This window comes from Lissotriton helveticus, chromosome 7, assembly GCF_964261635.1.
Source record: "Lissotriton helveticus chromosome 7, aLisHel1.1, whole genome shotgun sequence".
Lineage (NCBI taxonomy): Eukaryota > Metazoa > Chordata > Amphibia > Caudata > Salamandridae > Lissotriton > Lissotriton helveticus.
Genome location: NC_136068.1, coordinates 1,525,414,519 through 1,525,438,884, shown reverse-complemented (window position 1 = coordinate 1,525,438,884; position 24,366 = coordinate 1,525,414,519). Strand labels below are relative to the sequence as shown.

The 24,366-nt window shown below is 42.5% G+C and overlaps 1 protein-coding gene across 2 annotated transcripts in view; it reads left to right on the top strand.

Annotated features, from left to right (window-relative positions):
* The first annotated feature begins 531 nt into the window (after positions 1 to 531).
* KDELR1 (KDEL endoplasmic reticulum protein retention receptor 1) overlaps positions 532 to 24,366 on the top strand; it is a 124,930-nt gene continuing 101,095 nt past the window's right edge. Inside the window, exon 1 of one of the 2 annotated variants that reach the window (XM_078654972.1) lies at positions 532 to 854. In XM_078654972.1, the coding sequence (XP_078511098.1) occupies positions 764 to 854 (91 nt within the window). In that variant the 5' untranslated portion in view covers positions 532 to 763. The remainder of the gene's footprint in view (positions 855 to 24,366) is intronic. The other variant, XR_013598901.1, reaches the window with a different exon arrangement.

Genomic DNA, 24,366 nt, shown 5'->3' with positions numbered 1-24,366 from the left:
GGAGGCTCACTCACCCACCACACCAACGCTACACTTGAAAAATAAGGCTCACAGTCAGATTAAAACCCAGAATAGTAAAATCAGAGGAAGAGAACTTGACAGATTCATCTGAACTATCCTGCACACACCTTCAGCCATTGATGTAGACAGTGCCAATTCCCAAGATGCCCGGTTTCACCCCAGTGATGCCCTCCTGGCTTTGTGAGAGTATTGACAATGAAATTAAATATAAACAGGGTTTAAAAAAAATTGTTGCTTACGTGTTAAGGTGTCGATTATATTTACAGTATCAGCAATTATTAAACTCTGATGGATTATTTATTTATTTAATGCATTTTTATATAGCGCAGACTTTACCCGAAGGTGTCAGAGCATAGATGAATGGAAAAAATAAAAATAAATAAATCAACACGAAGCAAATACGTAAACAGTCATATATTAAAAGTTTGATTATCGGTGTTTTACTGCTACCTTCCAAACTAACATTAGATGGTTGGTACCTGCTTTTATTTATTCGTTCGCCTGAAATTCAGACACAGTCCAGCAGAGGGAGAGAACAGAGTCTCATCCCTCCCCCTTCTCAGAAATCCTTCCCTTCCTCCTTTTCCGCACACCCAAGGCCTAGAGCGCGCAGTTCACTCCAATCTCCCCTGAATACAGGGCTGCTGCCCGGCTACGAGCCTCTCCCAGGACACGGTCTTATAGCCTTGCGCTCCGCCGTCGGCAGTGGTTCTTTTTGCATTACATCCCACCCGTACCCACCATGAATGTGTTCAGATTTCTGGGGGACATTTTCCACCTTCTGGCTATTATCATCCTCTTGTTGAAGATCTGGAAGACCAGGTCCTGTGCTGGTAAGAAACTCAAGCAACTCTGTTGAGCTGTGCAAATCGTTGAAAGTCAAATGGTAAACAGCTGATCCACTGCAATCACTGCTGGAGCAAAATTACAGCAGGAGCTCCCCGACATGTTGCTAGTTAAACAACATTGAATGTTTGGTGGGGGAGGAGTTTGAAGCATTTTCCTTTGTTTTCTAGAAAACGAAACATATCGTAAATGTTCATAGCCCGTCTTTTAAACTTAAACAACTGTGGTTTTAAATTGCACCGAAATGTGGTTCACGTTTTTAAATAAACAGAAAGCGATTAAACTTTCTGGGTGATACATTATAGTTGGACTTCACTTCAAGGGGAGGGAAATTTTAATTTAAACTTAAAAATATCTCGATAGAAAGGAATATGTTGCAATCCGTTCCAAAAAATAATAAATTGTAGTCCTGTATGGAAAGGGAGGTGTCTTTGTTTATGTCCACGTTTTTACTTTTGTAAAGTTGGGAAAGGCAGAGGCGGTTGTGTTGTGCTTGAATATAGTTAAAGTTAAAACGTAAAGTCGTGTTTTCCATGGGGAGTGAATGCACATTATTTATTAATAATGAAATAGTGTTGGGGCAATGGCGTATTTGCTTGTTTTTTTAATATCTAAATCTACATGCATTTTTTTGTACAATATTTTTTGTATTATCCCCTGAGAGCTGGAGGAAGCCGTTGGTGACGTGGAAGCAGAGATTCTCAAAACTTTTCCTAAAAAAAAAAGTAAAACCGCATGAAAGAAACAGACACGTTTACAAAACGCCCCGACAATCGGGTGCCCCCAGTTTCGGAAACGCCGGTGTAAGGGGGAGGTTTCGCCGGTTATTTATAATTTTAGCATTCCTTACGCCGTCTCTTTTCGTCACCTGCGTGCTGCGCCTTCACGTTTCTCCGTGCCCGATTAAGCTGTGTTTCTTCTAAGAACGAAGGGGGCGCGGCCTAGTGCTTCCTCTCAATCCCCGGGCTTGCGTGATAAGCACGGCCGGGACGGGGAAGCGAAAACTTCGTTTAATTATTTCTAATTGGAACGCAGCAATGTTTTTTTCTGTTCATGCGGGGGGCAAGGAAAGAGTGTTAAGTATCATCGGATCCAGTATCCGGGCACTGGCATGTTCAATTTTACAAATTAAGTGAGTTGCAATCGTCCGCAAGCATGGAATTGTGTTGATGCATTTTCATACTGAATAAATCCTGTCGCTTTCAGAGGTAAAACTGCTTTACGTATTATGGAAAGTAAAAGCAGGCATAACGCACCCGATCATTTTTACCAGTTAATGGACCTTGGATGCTGCATTAGTTTTGGCCTAATATAGGCTCAGTTCAATAAAATCTCCTTTGTGCATGCGTAAAATAAAAGAGGAGGCCACCGTGAATTGGATGCGCTGGCAGCTTAAATCTGTAAGCTATCTGGCTACGACTCATACACTATGGAAGAGCCTGCCCCGCGAGTCTGCTACTTTGTGACCTACTGAGCCACCCAGGGCCAGTATTACGAACAAGTCTAGTAATGACTATGTATATGTACTATCATGGAACATATCAGGCACGGGTAGGAAAATAGAGGATGAGGACTGGCTGAAGTTTGTTGCGCAATATGACATATGCTGCTTCCAAGAAACATGGGCCCTTGAGGGAATTGGCGTTAATGGGATTCTTGACAGCAACAGTCAGGTTATCTGTCCTCGGAGGGCTCACTGTGTGGGTGTCCTATAAACTGGAATACAGGGTAGCTCAAACGTGGGTCAGCTAAATTGTCTTCTAATATCCAACCTGTGAGAATTTGGCTCACTGGCCCAGATTGTGGGGTGATTGATATTGTGAATGTTTAGATTTCAGCGGGGTGGGCCCCAGAGTTTCATGCAATCGGGAGGAATTTTGTATCTTGCGTCGATAGTATTAGGGAGGACGAGGCTATTAGCAAGGTAATTGGAGGGGGCGAAGTATGTGTTACTGATTTGTGGAGATCTTAGCACACAACCTTCGGATGCTATCATCAACGATGAAGTCATATTGGAAGACCATTGTTTAGGTATTCCTGAGTCATCTATGAGCAATTTTAAATCCACAAAGAAGGGAGGATCATTCTCTGAGCTCCTGATAAATTACCATATGCGCTTACTTAATGGCCCTACCCCTTCAGATAGCACTGCTAGGGCAACTTTTAATAATGGGAGACGTTTGTCATAATTGACTATATCCTAATTAATATAGAGGGTTGGGAATGTGTTCACAATAGGACTGTTGTCAGGAGACTGGAGAGCGATCATGACCCTCTGGTACTTTGTGTGGAATCAGGCCTGAGGTGGAGAGCCAAAGTATATAGTTCAGTGGAGGGGAGTTTCACACATGTAATTGTTGCATCCAATTGTAGAAAGAGAATATGGTGGAGAAGGGAGAAATATTCACAAGTAATCCCATTGTTAAAGAATATAATGATTAAGCATAGTTCCACAACTCTGAACTCCTTAAGATGATAAAGGTGTAATTCTAGCAGCTTACAATTGGATGACAAAGGAGCTGAAGGCTTTGTGGTCTAAGCCCATTTGTCCCGCAGCGCCTTCGTTGGATGGCAGGTAGAGGAGCACATGGGTTACCTGGTATGATGAGGAATGTCTCAGAATGAAGGGAGTTGTTTCACGCCACCAAAGCCCACATAGCAAATCATTATTCTAACAGTATAGAGGTAAATACAAACGCCTTCTGAGAACCAAGAAACAGCTGCACCAATTGACTCTATGGGAGGAATTGAAGGAGACCTCACAGGAAAAAAAAACTCCAAAACATTCTAGGACCTGGTATCACAGGTTGAAAAGGGGTCAGTGAACACTATAGAAACTCACATTGGGCCATCTGCATGGATTAGCAACTTTAGTAACTTATACAGTGCCAACCCCACAGTCCCCCTTCCTTGGGCTTTGGGTAATTAATATCTCGGTCCCAGAGGTGGTGAGAGCCTTGATTGATGTGAAGAAACTTAAAGCTCCTGGCCCCAATATGATGCCTATTGATATCATTCGGGAAGAGACGCATTTGTGGGCCAGCACTCCTACTATAGTGTTTAATTCAGTGATTGTTGGTAACACTGTACCCCTTTTATGGCGCTCAGCTATCATTCTGCCGATCTATAAGAAAGGTAATCAATCTAGCCCATCCAATTACCGTCCGATCTCTTTCCTGGATGGTGCAGGGACAATTTTGGGGAAAGTCCAGCTTAACCGCCTCCAGGGGTGGGTTGCTGCTTACATTATTATGACAAAAGTACAAGCTGAATTTAGGCCCGTATCGGGACCATAGAACAGGCTCTCTAGTTATATATGCTCTCCTACAAGTTCATGCTGGTGAGGAAGTCATCGCTGTACTTAATATTTGTGGACCTGAAAGCAGCTTTAGATTTAGCCAACAGAGAGAAGCTGTGGAGATCCCTGGTAGACCTGGGAGTTGACCCATCTTTAGTTATGGCCATACGGGCCTTACATACTAGTAACACAGCCAAAGTACGGTGTGTTCTGTGTGGGGAGTTCACAGAATCTTTCCCGGTCGAAAAAGGTGTCCAGCAAGGGTGTGTGCTGGCTCCCTTACTATTTAGCCTTTTTTTAAATGATGCAGTGAACTATTTTATGGAAGAACCCATAGATATCCCCGCTGTAGTCTGAAAATGGGTCCAATATTATTATACGCGGATGACGCGTTACTGATGGGCACTAACAGATAATGCTGCCCATAGGATACTAATACACTTTGTAGAGTATTGTGACCAGAAACCATTGACCATTAATGGTAGCAAAACAATGAGTATGGTATTGAGGCCTTCTCCAAGTTTTAAGCGAAAGCCCTCGGTTGAAGGTGTACCTCTGGAAATTATTAAGCAGTTTGGCTATTTGGGAATATGATTCTCAGAGAATTTGTGCTGGGGCAGTCAAATTTAGAATGCTATGCTAGTTTTGAGACAAATAGCTGCAGCAGTTTTAAAGTTTTAGGCATAAGGCCGGTTTCTAGAAGCATCAGTGTTCTTTTGCAAATACATAAGCAAAGGGCAGTGGCGGCCGCACTGTATGATGCGTATCTATGGAGTTGAGAATAACTTAATTCGAACTGTCCTGGGGCTTGGTCCAGGCAGCCCTCTAGAAGCGCTTTATGCACAGCTAAATTTGACTCCAATATCAGAAATCATCGTTCTCAGGGACAATTCTCTACTGGGTTAGACTGGTAAGAAATTCTAAGGCAGCATTTTACCTAGAAACTCTAGAAGAAGTTACAACTAGCAGCACTTGCCAGGGCTCTACATGGTTGTCCCATGTACAAAAACTTTGAAACCGCTACAGATGGTGACCTTGTGGAAAGCATCTGGTAGAATCAGACAAGATATTGCAGATTTGATTAAAGAACGGTATCATGAATAAATGCAGATTAAAAAATGCCGGTAGTTGAAACCAGGTTGTATCACGAGCAATTATTTTAGCAACACCTGTGGCCTCTTGTGCTCAGAATAATTGGACGTGCTCTATCCTGAATTTAAGAGAACATTGTATCTAAAATTCCGTTTGGGTATCTTCCAGACCAGGGATTTTCTCATGCTTTTTCATTTACCCGAACGTAGATAGGAGTGCTGCGATTGTAGCTTCGGTGGTCTGGACAATTCAACCCATTTTTATTCTGTTTTGCCCTAATTATGATGCCGCACGGCGGAGGTGGCTCCTCCACCTTTTTAAATCTTATGGGGTTAGATGAGTTAAACCAACAACAGCGCTATGTATTAAACCAGTTGACAAGACCATGGTCACTTTGTAGCATCATATTTATGGGTTACGTGGCTTTGCCTGAGAGAGATGCCTACTACTCTAGGTATTAGCTTAAGTAGATAGGCTCCGCGGATCTGTGTGTCTTCCATAATGGAATACGCTGCTAGCTCTTGTATACATTGCACAGTTCTGCACCATGTTTATGAACTGCACTTCTTTTCCCCGGGTGTGTTGGTAGACTGTTTTACACCTGGAAATGTTACAACTCCCAAATGCTCCCATGCTTTTTAACTGACAGTGACACATGTTTTCCTCTCTCTCAGGTTGTTGCCTCCAATGTTAATGCATTCTTTTATTGTTCCACTGCACTTGCACATTTTTGCATTCGAAGAATCTATATATGTTTTTTAGGTTGTATGCCTTAGATGAAAATGCGTACTCTTAGCATCTTACTGTACTTGCATTTTAAAGTATCTGATGAATTTGATGATGTCTACTTTTTTTATCAGGATCTGGCTAGTTTGTACAGAGTTTTTATATTGTATTTTTTAAAATATTGTAAAGCTGTCAGCTAAAAAAATTAATAAAAGTCGATTTTTATTAGTGCCTTTTTAATCTAATTTTTCAGAGCTTCAGAACAGCTCAAGAGTAATGCCAGTCCGTGTTTACCTCTTCTGGCACAGAGGCCTAGGGCTTTCTCAAGGCTTAAATATGTGTACATTAACGAGCATAGTCAAAGAAACATATGAAAATAATAACAATAACTACAGGCAATGTTGTAGTTATTATTACCCTTTAGAACCTGAAATAATGCACTGTGCGTTTCTCCAACAAATGAAGAGGTTCATTGAGTTGTGTAAGAGAGGGTAACGGCTCCTCATCATTTTTGCCAAAAATTGTGCACCAAAATAACATTAGGCAGTGAGAGGTTATGATTATCATGTTAGGCGCTGCAAAGTTACCAATGGATACTAGAGTTTTATTGCTGATCAAGTGTAAGGGCGTGGTCGGGCATATATGTAATGACATAAATTGCATTAAGGGAATGTCGCAAACAGTGACACTAACTATCATGATTGTCTTAATGATGGGTGTAACCTTAGCTCTAAAAGAAAGAACCGGAGTCTGGTACTGGAATATAATAAGCGTGGGTAATGCAATTGACGGGGAAAAGAATAAAAACAAGCATTTACAATGCAACGGTCACGCCTTTGCAAAAGTTAGAGCTACTGGCATTGTAAATGACAAAACTGTTATTTATGTGTTGGTTTTGAAAACACATAAATAAATGGCATTGTCATTTACAATGCCAATAGCTTAATCTCTCGCAAATACAACACCTATTGGATTTGCACCCCCACACACACACACACAGAGCCACACACACAGAGCCACACACACACACACACACAGAGCCACACACACAGAGCCACAAACACACACAGAGCCACAAACACACACAGAGCCACAAACACACACAGAGCCACAAACACACACAGAGCCACAAACACACACACAGAGCCACACACACACAGAGCCACACACACACACTCACAGAGCCACACACACACACACAGACACACACACAGACCAACCAACACCCCCCCACTCCTCCGACCAGACTGTTTGGTGCATTTTATTTTCAGGAACTGGAGAGGGGGGAGAGAGAGAGAGAAGAGAGAGACTGTTTTCTTTACCCCCTTCTGTCACTAGTTCGTTAAAACTATCATACACGCCTTCAATCGGATTAAAGACATTGTTTTTATTGTTTTGGCTCCTCTGCCGAAGTTATTGATTGGTACCTCTCGGATCATACATTTAAATGTAATCCTTGCATTCTGGTGTTTGACAGGTTGTTCTACTCTCGCATCTTAGTAAAAGACTTTACATCCGAGCGAACTATCTCGGCGCTTTAGAAAACAAACAAAAAGAGAAGACAGTGGACAGAAGGGTCGGGTGGGGGGTAGAGTAAGAAACTTTGAAAGGCGGAAGAAGTGCCACCCCCACTCCTGTAAATATTGTTCCTCTTTTTCAACGGAAACAGCCAGGTAGTCACTTTAAGATCATAAATGACAAAACAGCGATTACATACTTACATGAGGACTGTTTTCACAACTATTAGCAATACAATGTATGTTTCAATTGTGAATGCCCTCCCCCCAACACCTCCAAAACATCTCCTCATTGAAAACTGAGGAAAGTAAACAAGGGGCAGTGGGACCCTTTTCTCCCGTATCCCGGTGTCACTGCACCCGCTGCACTGATGATGCACCTCGTGCGCCAAACAAGTACACCCCAGCACCCGCGAGATGCAACCCCCGTTCTCCGCGGAGAGGAACAAGGGCTCGAGAGATGATTCTGTCGGCAGCGCCATGCAGTGCCAGCAAGCTCTTATTTTTTCGGTTCAAATGCAATCAGTGAATCGGACTTGGATACAATCTCATTGTGTCCACGTGTTTGGGGTCGTTTATTGTTGCAGCTGTTTGGAAACCGATGGCCGCTCCCCCTCGTGCTCCGATGGCCGCTCCCCCTCGTGCTCCGCGTCCTCTTGTGGTCTCTTTGCATGTACTATACAACTATTTACAGCAGTCACAGTTCACTGCATTCTGTGAAATAAAGTGAGAGCCATACTTCTCTACTAGTATTTATTATCATTAGTATATTATCAATAACAATGTATATCTCTTTTCTGTGAAGCTCTCTCCCATACTCTACATAAACTGTGTGTCTCTCTCAGTCTTTCCTACATTTTGTCTCCTCTCACTCCCGCACTGATCCCCTCTCTACGTCATTCTATCTGTTGCTCCATCGCTCCCCCCTCCAATTTTTGCTGTCCATTAACTTTTCCACACTTTTCTCCCTCTTTGTCGCTCTGTTTCTCATCCATTGTCTCTTATTTTATTTTTTTATTTCCGTCTGGTCTTCCACTCTTTCTTTCCCTCTCTCTCTCCCTCTTTCTGTGCAGCAGTACAATCCCACCTCGAAGGCTTCTTCTACACCGGATATCCACTCCCCAACACCACGCTTAACCCTCCCCCCCATTAATATAATTCTAGCTTAAACAGCGGAAGCGGTGCTGTGGGGGTTACACTAAGCTACGAGAACCCGAAAAAAATACCAAATACGTAAACTGAGGCAGACAGCAATGACGTCACGGTGGGACTGATCCCGCGTTAAGAGCTCGAGTCCTGAAAACAACAAACTGACCTGAAAAAATCGGTGGCCAAGGCAAGGCGGCTCGGAATGTTTTTAATACATCAGATCTGAGGAGTTTGTGGCCATAATTCAGATTAAGGCGTGGCTTTTCCCTTTTACAAGCGGAGTCTGAAGAACCGCTTGCAGATTTCAATGGGGTGGGGGTCCACATACCTGCGCCCGAGGATTACAGAGGCATAAATCACCCCGATAGGACAGCTCACTCCAGCATTTTTCCAATTTAAGGGGCCGGGGATGTGTCCGGGCCTCAGAAGTGACATTTTCCAACCCAACCTCGCGTTTTTAATCGTCCGAAGGACAAATTGGGCTGAGATTCATACGGCGAAAGCTGAGAGTGAGACCTGTTTAACAAGCGCTCGCCATTTGTCTCTAAGCCCCGTCCTTTTCAGACTGTGGGGCGTGTTTTTGACTTTCTTTCTAGGATGTAAACAACAGTCAAAAACACGCCCCTCAGTCTGAAAAGGACGGGGCTTAGAGACAAATGGTTCTTTTTTCTATCTAAGCCCCGTCCTTTTCAGACTGGGGGGGCGTGTTTTTGACTGTTTACAGCCTAGAAAGAATGTCAAAACACACCCACCAATCCAAAAAGGACGGGGCTTAGATCCAAAGAATGACATCACTGGGACCTCTTCTCCAATGGCTGGCCACCGTTTAGGAGGCCAGCCAATGGAGACGAGGGGCGGGGCTTAATCTCGCTACTCAGTCATTAAATCTCGCCAGCGAGACTGCGCATGTGCGCAGCCTACGCTAGCCGAGACCTAAAAAAGGAGACATGAACCTGATGTCTAAGCACACCACGGCCAGGTTACTCCCTATATGGAACAGGCATCGGCAAAGCCAGTAAGTCTGGTGTTGGACTCAAGCCTACTAGCAAATCTGGTTTTGTTTTGTCAATGGTTTTTGCAAAACTTTGTTTGGGTATATGCTGGACCCTCATTGATCTAAACAATATATATATATATATATATATATATATATATATATATCAATAGTTTCCCAAAGCACAAGACAGAATGTGCCGATGCACTCCACTCCAATGAAAAGGTTTGCCACATCAAATTGGTATTTTGCAGAAACGAAGGTTTATTCAGTAAAGTTTCAGCATGATGTATCGAGTAGTAACAAAACACCCAACGCGTTTCGACGATAAGCTCGTCTTGCTCACGGGTAAACTTACTGCAAATTTTGCTGCAATAAATAAAGTTTATTCAAAGTTTAGTAACACACCCACAGTGTAAACAGAAACATAGGACTTTAACATAAACATATATTTGCAAATAGTGGCCATCTTTAAGGGGGTTCTTGTTCATCTGACACAACTAAAAGCAACACAATTTTCTTATTTAAAGAATAATTATTCTTGGATTCAGAAGATTTATCAAATCACTAAACAAATTTAAATCATCCATGATAAGTATAATATTCCAACAATCTCATCGCTGACTCAGCATTTACAATTACTGAAAGGAAATAAATCAACATGCCTTGTACTGTTATCAAAGGCTGAGGTAGTTCTCTTTCACATTCTTATTTACATTTCATGTTTGCTGGAATACTGCCCTGCATGGCAATTCAAGACAATATAACTTTATCAGTATGTTTGATCAACCCAAACATAATAAGTACAAATCCCTAGTGGGTGACGACATAAACTTGCTAGATACGCTCTAAAAATCCCAAGTGGGAAAATATAGTAATGTACAATACAGTTAATGAGCAATGGTCGTCTTAGTTTTTCAATGGGGTTGATCCGAAATATATCATCGCAGTATTCCATATGGTCACCACTTGTTTGCTACCTCTGCCTGGACAAAAGAAGAGGGGGGAAAAGAACCAACCTAGTCAGACCCACTGAATTTTAACATTATATATTTCGGCCAAACAAAGCAAAACTACACAAACAGTGATCACCAAAGTTATCTAAAATTTAAAAGTTAAAAACAATTAACGGAACACATTGCAGGAGGCTCAGCACAGAACAAGTTAAAAACTCCAAATTCTCTTGGACATTGTTGTTCTTACATTATGAAATCACTGTTCAGAGTCAATCACCTAAATGGCAGGCTAGCTCCTCTTCTGAATTAAGCCCTCCAGGTATCTTTGTGTCTAAGTCTATTATATACCGACTCTCCAATTGTCGCAGTTTCCGTATCCTATCACCTCCTCTTTTCATCTGAGGGATACGGTCAATGACAAAGAACTTCAACAAATTGCGGTTGCTTTTGTGAAGTTCTTCGAAATGTCTCGCAATTGGAGAGAGTTGATCTTTATTTTGGATTGCCCGCATGTGCTCAAGAATACGCTTTTTCGCTGGAAACATCGTGCTCCCGACATATTTCTTGGCACATGGGCAAACCAAAACATATACACAGTAGTCCGACAGACAGGACAGATGTTTTTTAATGGTTCTATCTTTGTCTTCCACTGGAAAATGGACCTTTTTGACATTAGAGCTAAATTTGCATGCCTTGCAGGCCATGCACGTAAAGAAGCCCTCAATGTCCGTTTTTCTGTTCTTAGAGGAGCTTATGTCATTTTTACTTAATTTGTCTTTTAAAGAACTAGCTTTCCGGTATGTTATATCTGGATTGCATCTCAATACACCTTCAAGTGTAGGTTCAGCGCTTAGAACTTTCCAGTGCTTTCTTAGACTTTTCTGTACTTGCCAAGATTTCGAATGATACGTGGATACAAATCTGATTATATTTTCCCCTGTTGCTGATGTTTTATCTTTGGGTGTTAATAACTCAGCATGACTGATTTTACTAGCTTTCTCGAACGCCTCATTCACAATATTAACTTGGTACCCTCTCTCAATGAAACGTTCCGTCATGCATCTCCCTTCCTCAACAAAATCCTGTTCAGAGCTGCAATTCCTCCGAGCCCGGAGGAATTCGCCAAATGGTATGCTCCGAACAAGGGATTTTGGATGGCCACTGTCTGAATGTAGCAGGGTGTTTCCGGCAGTTTCTTCCTCGGAGGAGGTGTGGATTGTACATATATATGTATGTGTGTATATATATATATATATATATATATTTATTATCATTTGCTACAGGCAAAAATGTTGGCACTGAAGGGAACTAGTTTTTGAGTGGATGTGTTCCTTGTGAAAGGACAACTTGTAGAGACGCCAGCCAATGGCTTAAGTGGGCTGATGCATTGCCCCTTAATGCATGCTGGAGTGTTTGGAAGAAAATGTGAATGACACCAACCAAAGACTAATGGATGAAGTCTAGCGGAAACCCCTACAACTAACTATGCTATACACATACTTTTAGTAAAATCAAAAGTTCTGGCCAACACAGTCCTAAAAAAGTCTATCACTCTAGCATTGTCTGCAAGCCTCCTGCCTTTAAGAAAGAAACAAAGAAAGAATTAAGGAGGAAAAAAGGAAGGAAGGGGAAAAAACTTGCTTGTGTGTGGATGTGCTCCTTGTGAGACAGCAAAATGCAGTCACTAAAAGTGAAGTTAACCAGTGGCTGAAGTAGGCTGTATTCTGAAGTAAGCATAAGCAAAATATTAATGACACAACAACAAACCAATAGATAAAGAGAGGTGTCTGAAAGCTCCAATACATAAGTATATTATACATATTTGAGAAAAATCAAAAGGTCTTGCTAACGTGAGGCCTAAAAATGGGCAGGTTCAGGGGAAAAGTTCCTTACCTATATTTGGGGAAAGTTCCTCATGAAGTCTGTGATGACAGACAAGCCACTTGGGTCAGTTGTGATGATCGGGTCTGGAAATGTCCTGTCTTGGACCGAAAGATGCCAGCTGTTTAAGAAGTGACGTGCATCTCCACAGCACATCTGACCCAATGTTTGTTTAAGCTTTACCTACTGGCATTAAAGTGACGATTGAGTGTGTTGAGCTCCTTTTCTAATCATGATACTATTTTCCAACATGTATAACGAGAAGTGCAGACAGGCAGGGTGCCTTTGTAGCTTTACTGTCTGTGTACCTAACTGATCTTGGGCCATAACTAATCCTTATCTGGGCCATACATTTATGGCACTTGTAACATGAAATCACATCATTCCCTATTGAGACGTTTGCTTGATTCAGACTAGCGTGTGAAAATATTGGAAGTTGTGTACTGTATCATACATTCATGATGATGTATCACAGTGCTTCTCAAACATTTTAGAACCACGACCCAGTTTTTAGAACACCCAGCTTTCGCTCATCATAATACCTGAAATATTGATCATTTTGCACACCAGAATCCAGTCATAATTCATCCGACTTCGATATGACCTAGAAACTTAGCATTAATAGATCAGTAGGAACTCTGGTCTTTTAATTTTTAACTTGATGTAACCCGGTCAACCTAATCTGTTATCTTGGAACCCTGGGATCCTGCCATTCTGCCTTACTTGACTGAAACAGCCCCTCAGTCCATTTTGCTCTTCACTATGCCTATTGTATCACTTTGTTCAGTTCTCTTTCCCAGCTTGACGTCAGCTTCGTGTAAGCACTCATATTGGATGGTTATAGATTCATTCATGAATATGGGATGTTTTATCCTGGCCCCTCACCAGACACTTTCACATGTACCACCAACTTTCTAGACTGGATGTTCTCAAATTCCATCTGAATCACCATGTTGATAAATACTATAAAATGGATAAACTACTCAACCACTCTGATTGAACCATTTTACCTCAAAGCAATCTATAGGATTTTCAAGTGGACTATCCTATACTATTGTTGATTCGACCCTGCCATGTTGTGTTTTACCTCTTTAATTTCCTAGTTTAGGCTTCCTGCTTTGGCTCTCCAGCTAGTTAAAAATTCCTTTCTCTAGTTAAACTTTTAGCAATTGTTAATTTACAAACTGCCACCAAACTAGCCATCTTGTTTAACTTTAGACTTGGGGTACTCAATATGAGTGCAGTCCCTCTAAATTACTACTCATCTTTTGATCAGGACAACGCTAAGTGCTGTCAGTGTAGCATCGCAATTAAATTAGCTTCCGAGGCAGTGCTTTCCCACATGATCTCTCCAGTACCACTTGGGAAGAATGATAAACACACATCAACCTGCAATTTCACTCTCATGGCTAACCTATGAAGAGGTTTGAATATTGGAGACTGCTGCTTATAGCTCCCTAGGATTGCACAGTACATGACTACAGAAGTGGTCCAGGAGAGGAAAGAGAGACGGAATACTGAGATTGCGAAATTGTCTGAGCTTGCATCACCTGAAAAGTAAACTTCTATTAATTTAAATTTTTTGTTATGGTTTTTCTACTCCGCTGGAAACAAATTGTATGATGCTTTTACACATTGGTAAATTCTTGAAGTCAGACTGATTGCAGGGTTGGAAGATGCATACGGGGCTAACGAGTAAGGGAGGCGCAAAGGTAAGCAGGAATGGAAATGCATATAGAGGACCAATCTGTTGGCAAATCATTGTTTAAATGTGGAAAGAGAACTCATAGCTACTACGTACGTATCTGATGTAAGTTAAAATGCTGAGTATAAGAGTTGTATGATCCAACCACTAGTGACACGCCTGAGAGCTCCTTTGCAGGAAAATTATTAAGACTGAGATGGCAGGATTTGTTATATGAAGGAGATGTCATGAAGCACCTCATTTTGTTTCGTGATTTGATTTTAGAGCTGCAATTTATGCCAGTATACCAGGTTTTGCATATGTAAATATCAGTTCCCGGTGTACTGCAGTATTTCCATGTCTAAATCTTTTCCATGTTCGGGGGGCCAATGACCCGGAAAACTGTGCCAGGTTGCATTGCATCATTTAAAGCTAATGTCAATTACTTAGCTGCTGACATTTTACTAAGATAATCTATATATATAAAAACGAATGTATGTCTGTCTGTTTGTCCTTTATGCATTACTACACCATTCATCCAATCGCCATGAAACTTTGGGAAGTTGTTGAGTACACTCCCGCGAAGGTTTCTGCCATATGCATTACTACACCATTCATCCGATCGCCATGAAATTTTGGGAAGTTGTTGAGTACACTCCCGCGAAGGTTTCTGGCATAATTTTCTTTTAAATATCGGCCCCCCAGGTCCCTCATAATCTTTCGAATTCTGATGTACACACCAGACAGAAAAACAACAAATCGTGTATCCACAAGCACTCGAATAAATAAATAGAATTAAAACGAGACTTTGAAATGTTATCCATATTAAAATGAATAAGTTTCAATAAAAATGACTCAATGTAAATTGAATGTTATAACGAGTTTCCGAGAATTTCCTTTCTTCGGAGATCGCAGCAACGAGCGACGGGTAAGCTAGTATACTATAAAGATGCATTAATTATGGATCCCTCTTTATTCAGACAGCATGGTTAATATATATATGTTTTTTTCCTTCGTTTGTAACGTTTTTATGTAGCAGTACCCCAATAATGCGAATCCTCCTAAGGAGTAACGGAGCGGAACAGCAGACCTGAAGCACTAGTTGGACGGTTTACAGTTACGCAGTAAAACATATATATTCCCATAAACAGGGCCGGACTGAGAACCCATAGCAGTCCTGGCAAACTTGTGGGTCCAGACCCACCTCCCCCCTTGCCCCCGGTAACAAAACCGGCCCCCAGGGACATCCTCAGGATTTTGGGGTACCCAGTTCGAAACAGCTGTGGATTTAGGAACCTATTTGGCCAGGTCACTGACAGTGCATAGGCACTTTCGGCCAATTATAATGTGCTTACTTCTAATATTCAGTGATAGTGATGTGTGTTTTCAATATTGTAACACAGCTGTAGCTCACTAATACTACTGCAAATAATTTGACACCCTCTCATTTTACATATGAGGTCCTGTTTTGAACTAAAAGAAACATTTTTATGGATGTTGCATAATAATAATCCACATTTGTAAAGCGTGAACAATCACCCGTAAGGGTCTCCAGGCGCTGGGGGCTGTCAGGAAGATTAAGCAAGCTATTGCCCAGAGTCACATGGTGCTGGGCTAATCTGCCGCTGGGGATCGAACCGTGATCCCCAGATTCCAGCGTCAGTCGCCCTGGCCGCAGCGCCACGCCATTAAACATAAACGCAGTATTTCTTTGGAGAATGTCTGTAATAGACTCTCACACATTAGAAATTAAGTTAAGAATAATGGTATCTAGGCTCTACGACGCGGCGGACATTACGCCGTGGTGCTGAAAAAAATTACGCGTTCGCACGGCCCCGGCCGTCCTCCGCACACGCCCACTTTCATGTCGGACGGGCGGGGGCCGTCCAACGCATCGAACAGGTTAAAACCATCTGTTTGAGAATTATTCAAGGTCATCAGGGCAAGACTATACAGAACACAGATGGTTGTTTCATTCCCCCCCACCTTAATGCTGGGGCCATGGACCAGAGCCCACAGTGACGATTCCATAAATATCTCTGCTGGACCCAACCGCTGCAAAACTGGCCCCCAGCTTCCCTGGGAAACTCGCAACGCCTGCTACGGCCAGTCTGGCCCTACACAAAAATGTGGGTCTAAAGGGGAATAAAGTTTTCCAAAGCAGCCGGCCTGGAGCAGCAGTGTTCTCTGCAGCTAATGAGAAGACTGTCTGATATATTTCCTCGGTATAGGTCTTCTGTATGCTCTTGTTCTTTTGCCATGGGAATACCTCAGCTGAATTCTCGAAGGTAGGCACGTTTGAAATGACCCCTGAGAAATCAAGGCTTTGTGTAAAGCTGAAAATACTCGGATTTTTGGTGCTGGTAGGAAAAGTGATTCCCCTACGAAACAGTGTTTAAAAGAGTGGGTCACTCATAAGAACTCTTGCATGTTAAGAAATATAACCATTAGCCATGAAGCTCCGAGCTCCTGCTTTAGAGTGAAAGTCCATGCCATGGACTCCGAGCTCCTGCTTTAGAGTGAAAGTCCATGCCATGGACTTTCACTCTAAAGCAGGAGCTCGGAGCTTTCACAGTCATGATTTGGAAGTTTTCTCAGTCATGGATGTTTTTCCTGTAAGGAAAAATACGTGTCTTTAAAGCTTTTTAAAGATTGTAGTTTGGGTCGAGTCTGTCTTCAGGCTAGGATCTGCAGGGTTGGTTAAGTTTCGGGACGAATGAACAATCTCGAGTTTGGATATGCTCAATTTTTGACACTTCCAGTAGTGTAGATAAGCAATTATAACCATTCGCCGATCCTGCACACAGTTTCAAACCATGCAGCTATTGAGATTTTAGAGTTGTTTTTACAGGCATTATAGTAGGATCATGGTGTACTAAGTGCTTTGCTGCCTGTAAGGTCGAGGTCGTTGCATTAAAAACACCCTCCTAAAAATAAGTAAATAGCCACTGTTAGAATGCTCTTGGTCAAAAATATATAAGTAGAGAAGGTAGATGCATAAGGTTTGTTTAGCGCAGAACTGCCTATATTGTATTGAAGTACTGTACCTGAGAACCAGGGGCAAAATATTATATACCTCTAGGGGGGCAGGAAAAAGGCAAGAAGGAAAGGATGAATGCCTGGACAGAGAGGAAGCTGAGATTACCATTATTGGTTCAGGGCATCATGGAGGAAAGTGCAGGAGTCGTGTGCAGGACATATGCTGAGAGGAGAGTAGAGTAAAAGTGGGGGTCCGATGTCTGGGCTGTTGCATTGTGATAGACAAGGTATGGCTTGAAGAAGGATCTTCATCTCCTTTAACTCCATGCGCGCTGCGGGTTTTCCCGCTATGCACTGACTTTTGCGAAATCCAGACATCCGTAAACGGAAGACACCTTGCGGAAATCGATTTAAAACCTGGCTTTTTCATCAGTATTATTAATCTGCCTCTAACGTCTGTATGGCATCAGTCTCCTAGCACTGGGAAGCCGTTGGGCAGCTATGCACTCTACAAATCTCTTAAATAAATAAAATAAGCAAGTATTCTATATCTTGCATGAGGCAATTAAGAACCTTAACAATTCCTTGCTTAGTGCTTTGCCAATTTTCTCGCTGCCCTCCTAACATTAATTATTTGTAGTGATTTTCACTGTTGCTCCACCTTTCTCATTCTTACTTCCTTTTTGTTCAGATATAGAAATTTTACAAGCGTTTTGAAAAGGATTTAGTCGCTTGTAGCACTATACAAATCAAATAAAAATATTAACATTTAAAAAAAATGACATTTGATTTCTTTCCTTAGGATAGATTCCTGATGTTACCTTCTGTGTTTCGCTCGATTACATTTTATGAAGGTGGGTGACTAGGGCAGTTTCCCCTATGAGATGCTCGTATAGAGAGTCATCTGTGGCTCTGTGACAGCTTACCACAGCTTCACTGTTAAATCCCTTTTGAAGCTGCACTTCAGACTTTTGACCTGCTTCTTCTTGCTCAATTTGTACTATCTGGACTTCCTGATCTTATTGATAGACTTGTGCTGTGGTCGACCTTTGATATGTCAGCCTCGGATCTAGGCGGGTGGAAAAAAATCTCAGTTTCTATCCCATAAGAGTTCTTGCAAAAAAGATAATAGCTAATTATCATATGTTTAAAAAAAATAGGCACTGTGTTAGGAAGTAATCAACTTTTTATGGCAAATTTCTAACTAAAATCTATTTTTAACGTATGTCTGTCTAGCTCTAAAGTTACATGTAGAAAGAAACATATAATGAATGATACTGGTACTGACATTGGCTAAGTTAGCTGTTCAGTTATTGTGACTGGATAGACCATCATAAATATTATTTGTTAGGTATTTTTTATGTTCAGGTTGTTATATAGTAGTTAGCTGGAGCAACTGTACTTTTTCACTGTAGTGAATGGAATGTGGAAATGTGCAGTTATTTTATTTTAACAGGGATTTTAAATGTATTTATTTGACAATGCACTTTTTAGGTCTCGGCTAGCGTAGGCTGCGCACATGCGCAGACTCGCTGGTGAGATTTAATGACTGAGTAGCGAGGTTAAGCCCCGCCCCTCTTCTCCATTGGCTGGCCTCCTAAACGGTGGCCAGCCATTGGAGAAGAGGTCCCAGTGATGTCATTCTTTGGATCTAAGCCCCGTCCTTTTCGGATTGGCTGGCGTGTTTTTGACATTCTTTCTAGGCTGTAAACAACAGTCAAAAACACGCCTCCCTCAGTCTGAAAAGGACGGAGCTTAGATAGAAAGAAGAACCATTTGTCTCTAAGCCCGGTCCTTTTCAGACTGGGGGGCGTGTTTGTGACTGTTGTTTACATCCTAGAACGAAAGTAAAAAACGCGCCCCCCAGTCTGAAAAAGGACGGGGCTTAGAGACAAATGGCGAGCGCTTGTTAAACAGGTCTCACTCTCAGCTTTCGCCGCCTGAATCTCGGCCCAATTTGTCCTTCGGTAGATTAAAAACGCGAGGTTGGGGCGGAAAATGTCACTTCTGAGGCCCGGACACATCCCTGGCCCCTTAAATTGGAAATTTCTGGTGTGAGCTGTCCAATCGGGGGGATTTATGCCTCTGTAATCCTCGGGTGCAGGTATGTGGACCCCCCACCCCTTTGAAATCTGCAAGCGGAGCTTCAGACGACACTTGTAAACGGGAAAGGCAGCGGCTTAATCTGAATTATGGCCCCAAACGCCTCAGATGTGATGTATTAAAAACACTCCGAGCCGCCTTGCCTTGGCCATAGATTTTTTCACGTCTGTTTGTTGTTTTCAGGACTCGAGCTCTTAACGTGGGATCAGTCCCACCGTGACGTAATTGCTGTCTGCCTCAGTTTACGTATTTGGTATTTTTTTTCGGGTTCTCGTAGCTTAGTGCACCCCCACAGCCCCGCTTCCGCTGTTTACGCTAGAATTATATTAATGGGGGAAGGGGTTAAGCGTGGTGGTGGTGTTGGGGAGCGGATATCCGGTGTAGAAGAAGCCTTAGAGGTGGGATTGTACTGCTGCACAGAAAGAGGGAGAGAGAGTGGGAAAGAAAGATAGTGGAAGACCAGACGGAAGTAAAAAAATAAAATAAGAGACAATGGATGAGAAACAGAGCGACAAAGAGGGAGAAACGTGTGGAAAAGTTCATGGACAGCAAAAATTGGAGGGGGGAGCGATGGAGCGACAGATGGAGTGACCTAGAGAGGGGATCAGTGCGGGAGAGAGAGGAGACATAAAGTAGAAAAGACAGAGAGAGACACACAGTCATGTAGAGTGTGGGAGAGAGCTTGACAAAAAGGAGATATATATTGTTATTGATAATATACTACTAATAATAAATACTAGTAGAGCAGTATGGCTCTCACTTTATCACAGAATGCTGTGAACTGTGACTGCTGTAAATAGCTGACTTGTGGCTCTGTGTGGCTCTCTGTGTGTGGGGGTGCAAATGCAATAGGTCTCGCATTTGCGAGAGATTAAGCTATTGGCATTGTAAATGACAATGCCATTTATTTATCTGTTTTCAAAACCAACACATAAATAACAATTTTGTCATTTACAATGCCAATAGCTCTAAATTTTGCAAAGGCGAGACCGTTGCTTTGTAAATGCTTGTTACCTTTAGAAGTGAAGTTGTTGAATTTGCCATCTCTAATTTTCAGCTAATAACGGGCCCCGAATGTAGTTAGAGTGGGAATGTTGTGATTACCTTTTCAAGGAAGAAGTTCTAAATAAACAAAAGAGCCGTGTTGAAGCAGGGGAAAGGTTGACTAAGAATATGGTTAGAAGAACATTGTATCTGAGATTGTGCCTCTCCGTGGATACAATCAGTTATTCACAGGAATGATGTAATTTCTGTGAATTACGGAAAATAATTCATAGGTACAACCAAATTCTTGTGAAATATGGATTTAAAAAACACATTATTGTGCAGTAAAATTAACCAAACATATAATATTTGTGATACTTCCATATAGGAGAACAGTTCATTAAAATAATATTAATGTTAATTACTAAGTTTTTAAGTTGGATTTTTTTTTTTAGTAAAAAATTTCAAACGTTATTGAAAGATTCCAGTTAATGCAATATTTTTATCACCATAAAAATAATCCCACCTACGAGATGGGAAGTTTCAGTGGAAGTGTGTGAATTTCTAAAGTGACAGTGAAAGACAGTCACTTTAGAAACTGACAGTTTGCAGTTTTGTGGGTGCACATTTGCCCACTCCTAATTTCAACAGTTAGCAAATCTTCCTTTTTTTGGTGGAGACAAATCTTTTGCAACTCTGGCGGAACTTACTTTGGAAATTGGAATCTACTTGATATGAGGTATGCAAGCAGCTAGACAGGAAGTTGCATCTTGTCTATCCCTTTAAGATGTGAAATGCATTATTTTCATTCCAGTGTATGGCCTATTCCAGATTCTTAATGTGTGCATCTTGCTGTATAATCACAGTACTAATGACTATAGATTCTCGTAAGTCTGACTCAGGAAAATTTGACTAGTTGACTTAATATAGATACCTGTGACACAGTTTCTTATAATATAGTTCATTTCAAAATGGATCAACTCCCATCTTTGATCGGAACTTGAGTAGGTCTACAAACATACAATCGTTTTTTGTAAATGAGAGAAATTTAAAGTGCAAAACTTTTTTCAGAAAAAATGTTCATAAAATGGTAGTTTTCTGCATTTTAAATTTCTCTCATTTAAAAAATGGATGTATTTTTCAGTTATACTTATGTGTCAGCTGGCCACTGGGAGTAAGGGGCCTGCAGATAGTGAATGTGACATTTTGAAATGGGAGAAAATCCAAATGAGGAGTTAACTTAATCATTAAGGTAACTTTTCATTTTGATTTCCTCCCATTTAAAAGCATTCCGAAACATCATTTTGTTCACAGCTCATATATTGAATTGACAAGGACTTTTATTTAAAATCACATCTGCGTCTCAGGCTGGGTCATAAATTTGATTTAGCACTGCTCATCATCAGACCCTGCTATCATCCCCACCAAAGCAAACAAGGAGATGATGGGTGGAGCGCTGAAACTTTTCAGACACTCACCCCCAGTCACAGATCTGGGTTGAATCCATAATCGATCTTTAGCTCACTTCACCACCCCAGTTCAGACCCAGCCATATGCAAATCGTTCTTAACCCTGTGCCTCATGGGAACAGTCTAGCCCGAACTGCCATGCCAGGTCTTCCCTGGACCGGAAACAAGCATCCTTGAACCAGTTTCGGGGTACCCCCCTCATCAGCCAGGCTAGCGTGAATCCAGTGGCAAAGTGAGCAAGGGACCCATGTCTGGGTATACCCTGCCAACCTAGGGCGTACAAAGCAAACACAAGGAGGTGATGGACCAACCTTTGAAACTTTTCAGGCACTCACCCCAAGTCACAGATCTGGGTTGAATCCTTCATCGTTCTTTAGCTCATTTCGCCACCCCAGTTCAGACACAGCAGTATGCAAATCAGTTTTGACCCTGTGCCTCATGAGAACAGACCAAACCTTGTGCTTGCTTTATTCGCCCTAAGTTGGCAGGCATTTCCAGACTTGGTTCCCTTGCTCACTTTGCCATTGGATTCAAGCTAGCCCGGCTGATGGGTTTTGTGAGCGCAAACTCTTGAGATTTGCACATTTTCCAGGATTCGACTGCAAAGTGGCTTTTTGATATGTTCTAAACCCATTTTGTGAGTCGGGAAAGCATTTCTAATTTACAGAATGGGTTAATTGACCTATTTCCGAATCACAGGAAGTGGTGTAAAATGGGCGTCCTCTTCTAATTTTGATTCAGAATAATATGTATCAATGCTTTGAGATAGCCACTGTAAAGTTTTTCAGGCCCCTATGGGTCCAGTCTTGGCAGCCTTTCCACCTATTTCAGTTCCTGCCTCACTGGCATTCATGGGCAATCTTAAATCTGGGTCCCCTCTTGACCCATGCCCTGCCACATTTCTGGCAAAAATGGCGGAAGTTATAAATCCGCTGGCGAACCCACTCCTGAACCTCTCTTTGAGGCTGGGGGTGGTCCCGCATGCCTGGAAGCAGGCAATGGTCATCCCTTTGCTTAAGAAGCCTAGTCTAGATTCGGAAGTCCTGGCCAATTATAGGCCTATCTCTCTTCTCCCTGCGCTCACGAAGATTTTGGAGAAGCATGTGCATGTGGTGCTCTCCAATTTTTTGGAGTCCCATAATGTACTGCATTCTACTCAATCTGGCTTCCGCCCCAACCTAAGCACCGAGACGGCGCTGTTGGAAGTGTCGGAAGCCATTAAAGAGGCACTGGACTCGGGAGGTAAAGCCATGCTTGTCATGTTGGATTTGTCGGCGGCCTTTGACACCGTCCCCCATGAGGGTCTCCTCGCCAGACTTCATGACATCGGTCTGAGGGGGACGGTGTACAACTGGTTTAGATCATTTCTGGCTGGCCGCCGGCAAACGGTCTGGGCCTCATCTAGCTCGGCCATGATGCCGCCATTGGGAGTCGGAGTTCCGCAGGGTTCTGTGTTGAGCCCGACCCTTTTTAACATCTTTATGACCCCTCTGGCGGCCTTGGCTGAGTCCTTTGGGGCCCAGATCATATCCTATGCCGATGATACCCAGCTCCTCTTTTCGTGTAGGAAAGGAGAAGATTTTGATGGAGAGAGTATCCGTGAGTGCCTTGGGGCTGTTTTTAAATGGTTCCAGCTGAACAGCCTCAAGTGCAACTCAGATAAATCTGAGGTACTCTTCTTCGGCTGTCCCTCAGACCCGGATTGGCAGGCATGGTGGCCTGAAAACATGTTCCCTCCGTCTTGCTCTTCCCAGCTGGCTAAGAACTTGGGGGTCAAGATAGATAAGGGTCTGACGTTAAGATCTCAGATCCTTGGTCTGACGGGAACATGCTTCGGTCTCCTCAAGATGCTCCGGAAGTTTCTGCCTCTACTTTCAGAGGAGCACAGGAAGACGACAGTGCAGGCCCTGATCGGTTCAAGATTGGACTATGCCAGCGTCCTCTATCTGGGCCTGCCGGAATATCTTTTGCAGCGGCTGCAAGTCGTCCAGAACTCGGCTGCAAGGGCGATCTATGGCCTAAACAGGCGAGTCAGTGCTGTTAGTCTTTTGCAGTCACTCCATTGGCTGCCTATCCGGAAGCGGATAATTTTTAAGGCCTTGACCTTGGCCCATAAGGCTCTTCATGCTGTGGGAGCACAGTATCTCCAAAGGAGACTCGCTTTTTACCACCCGGCCCGATCCCTAAGATCTGAATCTCTACTGCTTGCGGTGGTCCCGCGAGTAAAAAGGGCTCGTATTGGAGGCCGCTCCTTTGGGTTGCTAGCACCACAGCTTTGGAACACTTTGCCTCTGGCTCTTCGCGGTGTCACTAATTTGTTTTCTTTTAGGAAGGGCCTCAAAACTTGGCTTTTCGCCCTTTAGGCTATTTTATTCAGTTTTAGTATTCTGTGATTTGTGTTTTTTTTTTCTCTGGCTGTGTTGTGTTACCCTGATACAGGTTTTCAATAAAGCGCCGGGACACTCTTTTTGAGTAACCGTGCGCTATAAAAGATAATATATAACATAACATAACATAACTGTTCCACGTGAATGGCTTCCCCTTTCGGCATCATATCGGGTGACCTTGGTGGGAACTGGACCACTGCCTGCGCCCCCGTTGTGTTTTCAAACATAAATGTATCTTTTAAAAATGTTGTTATTTATTTTTTAACAGGGTCTTAGTTCC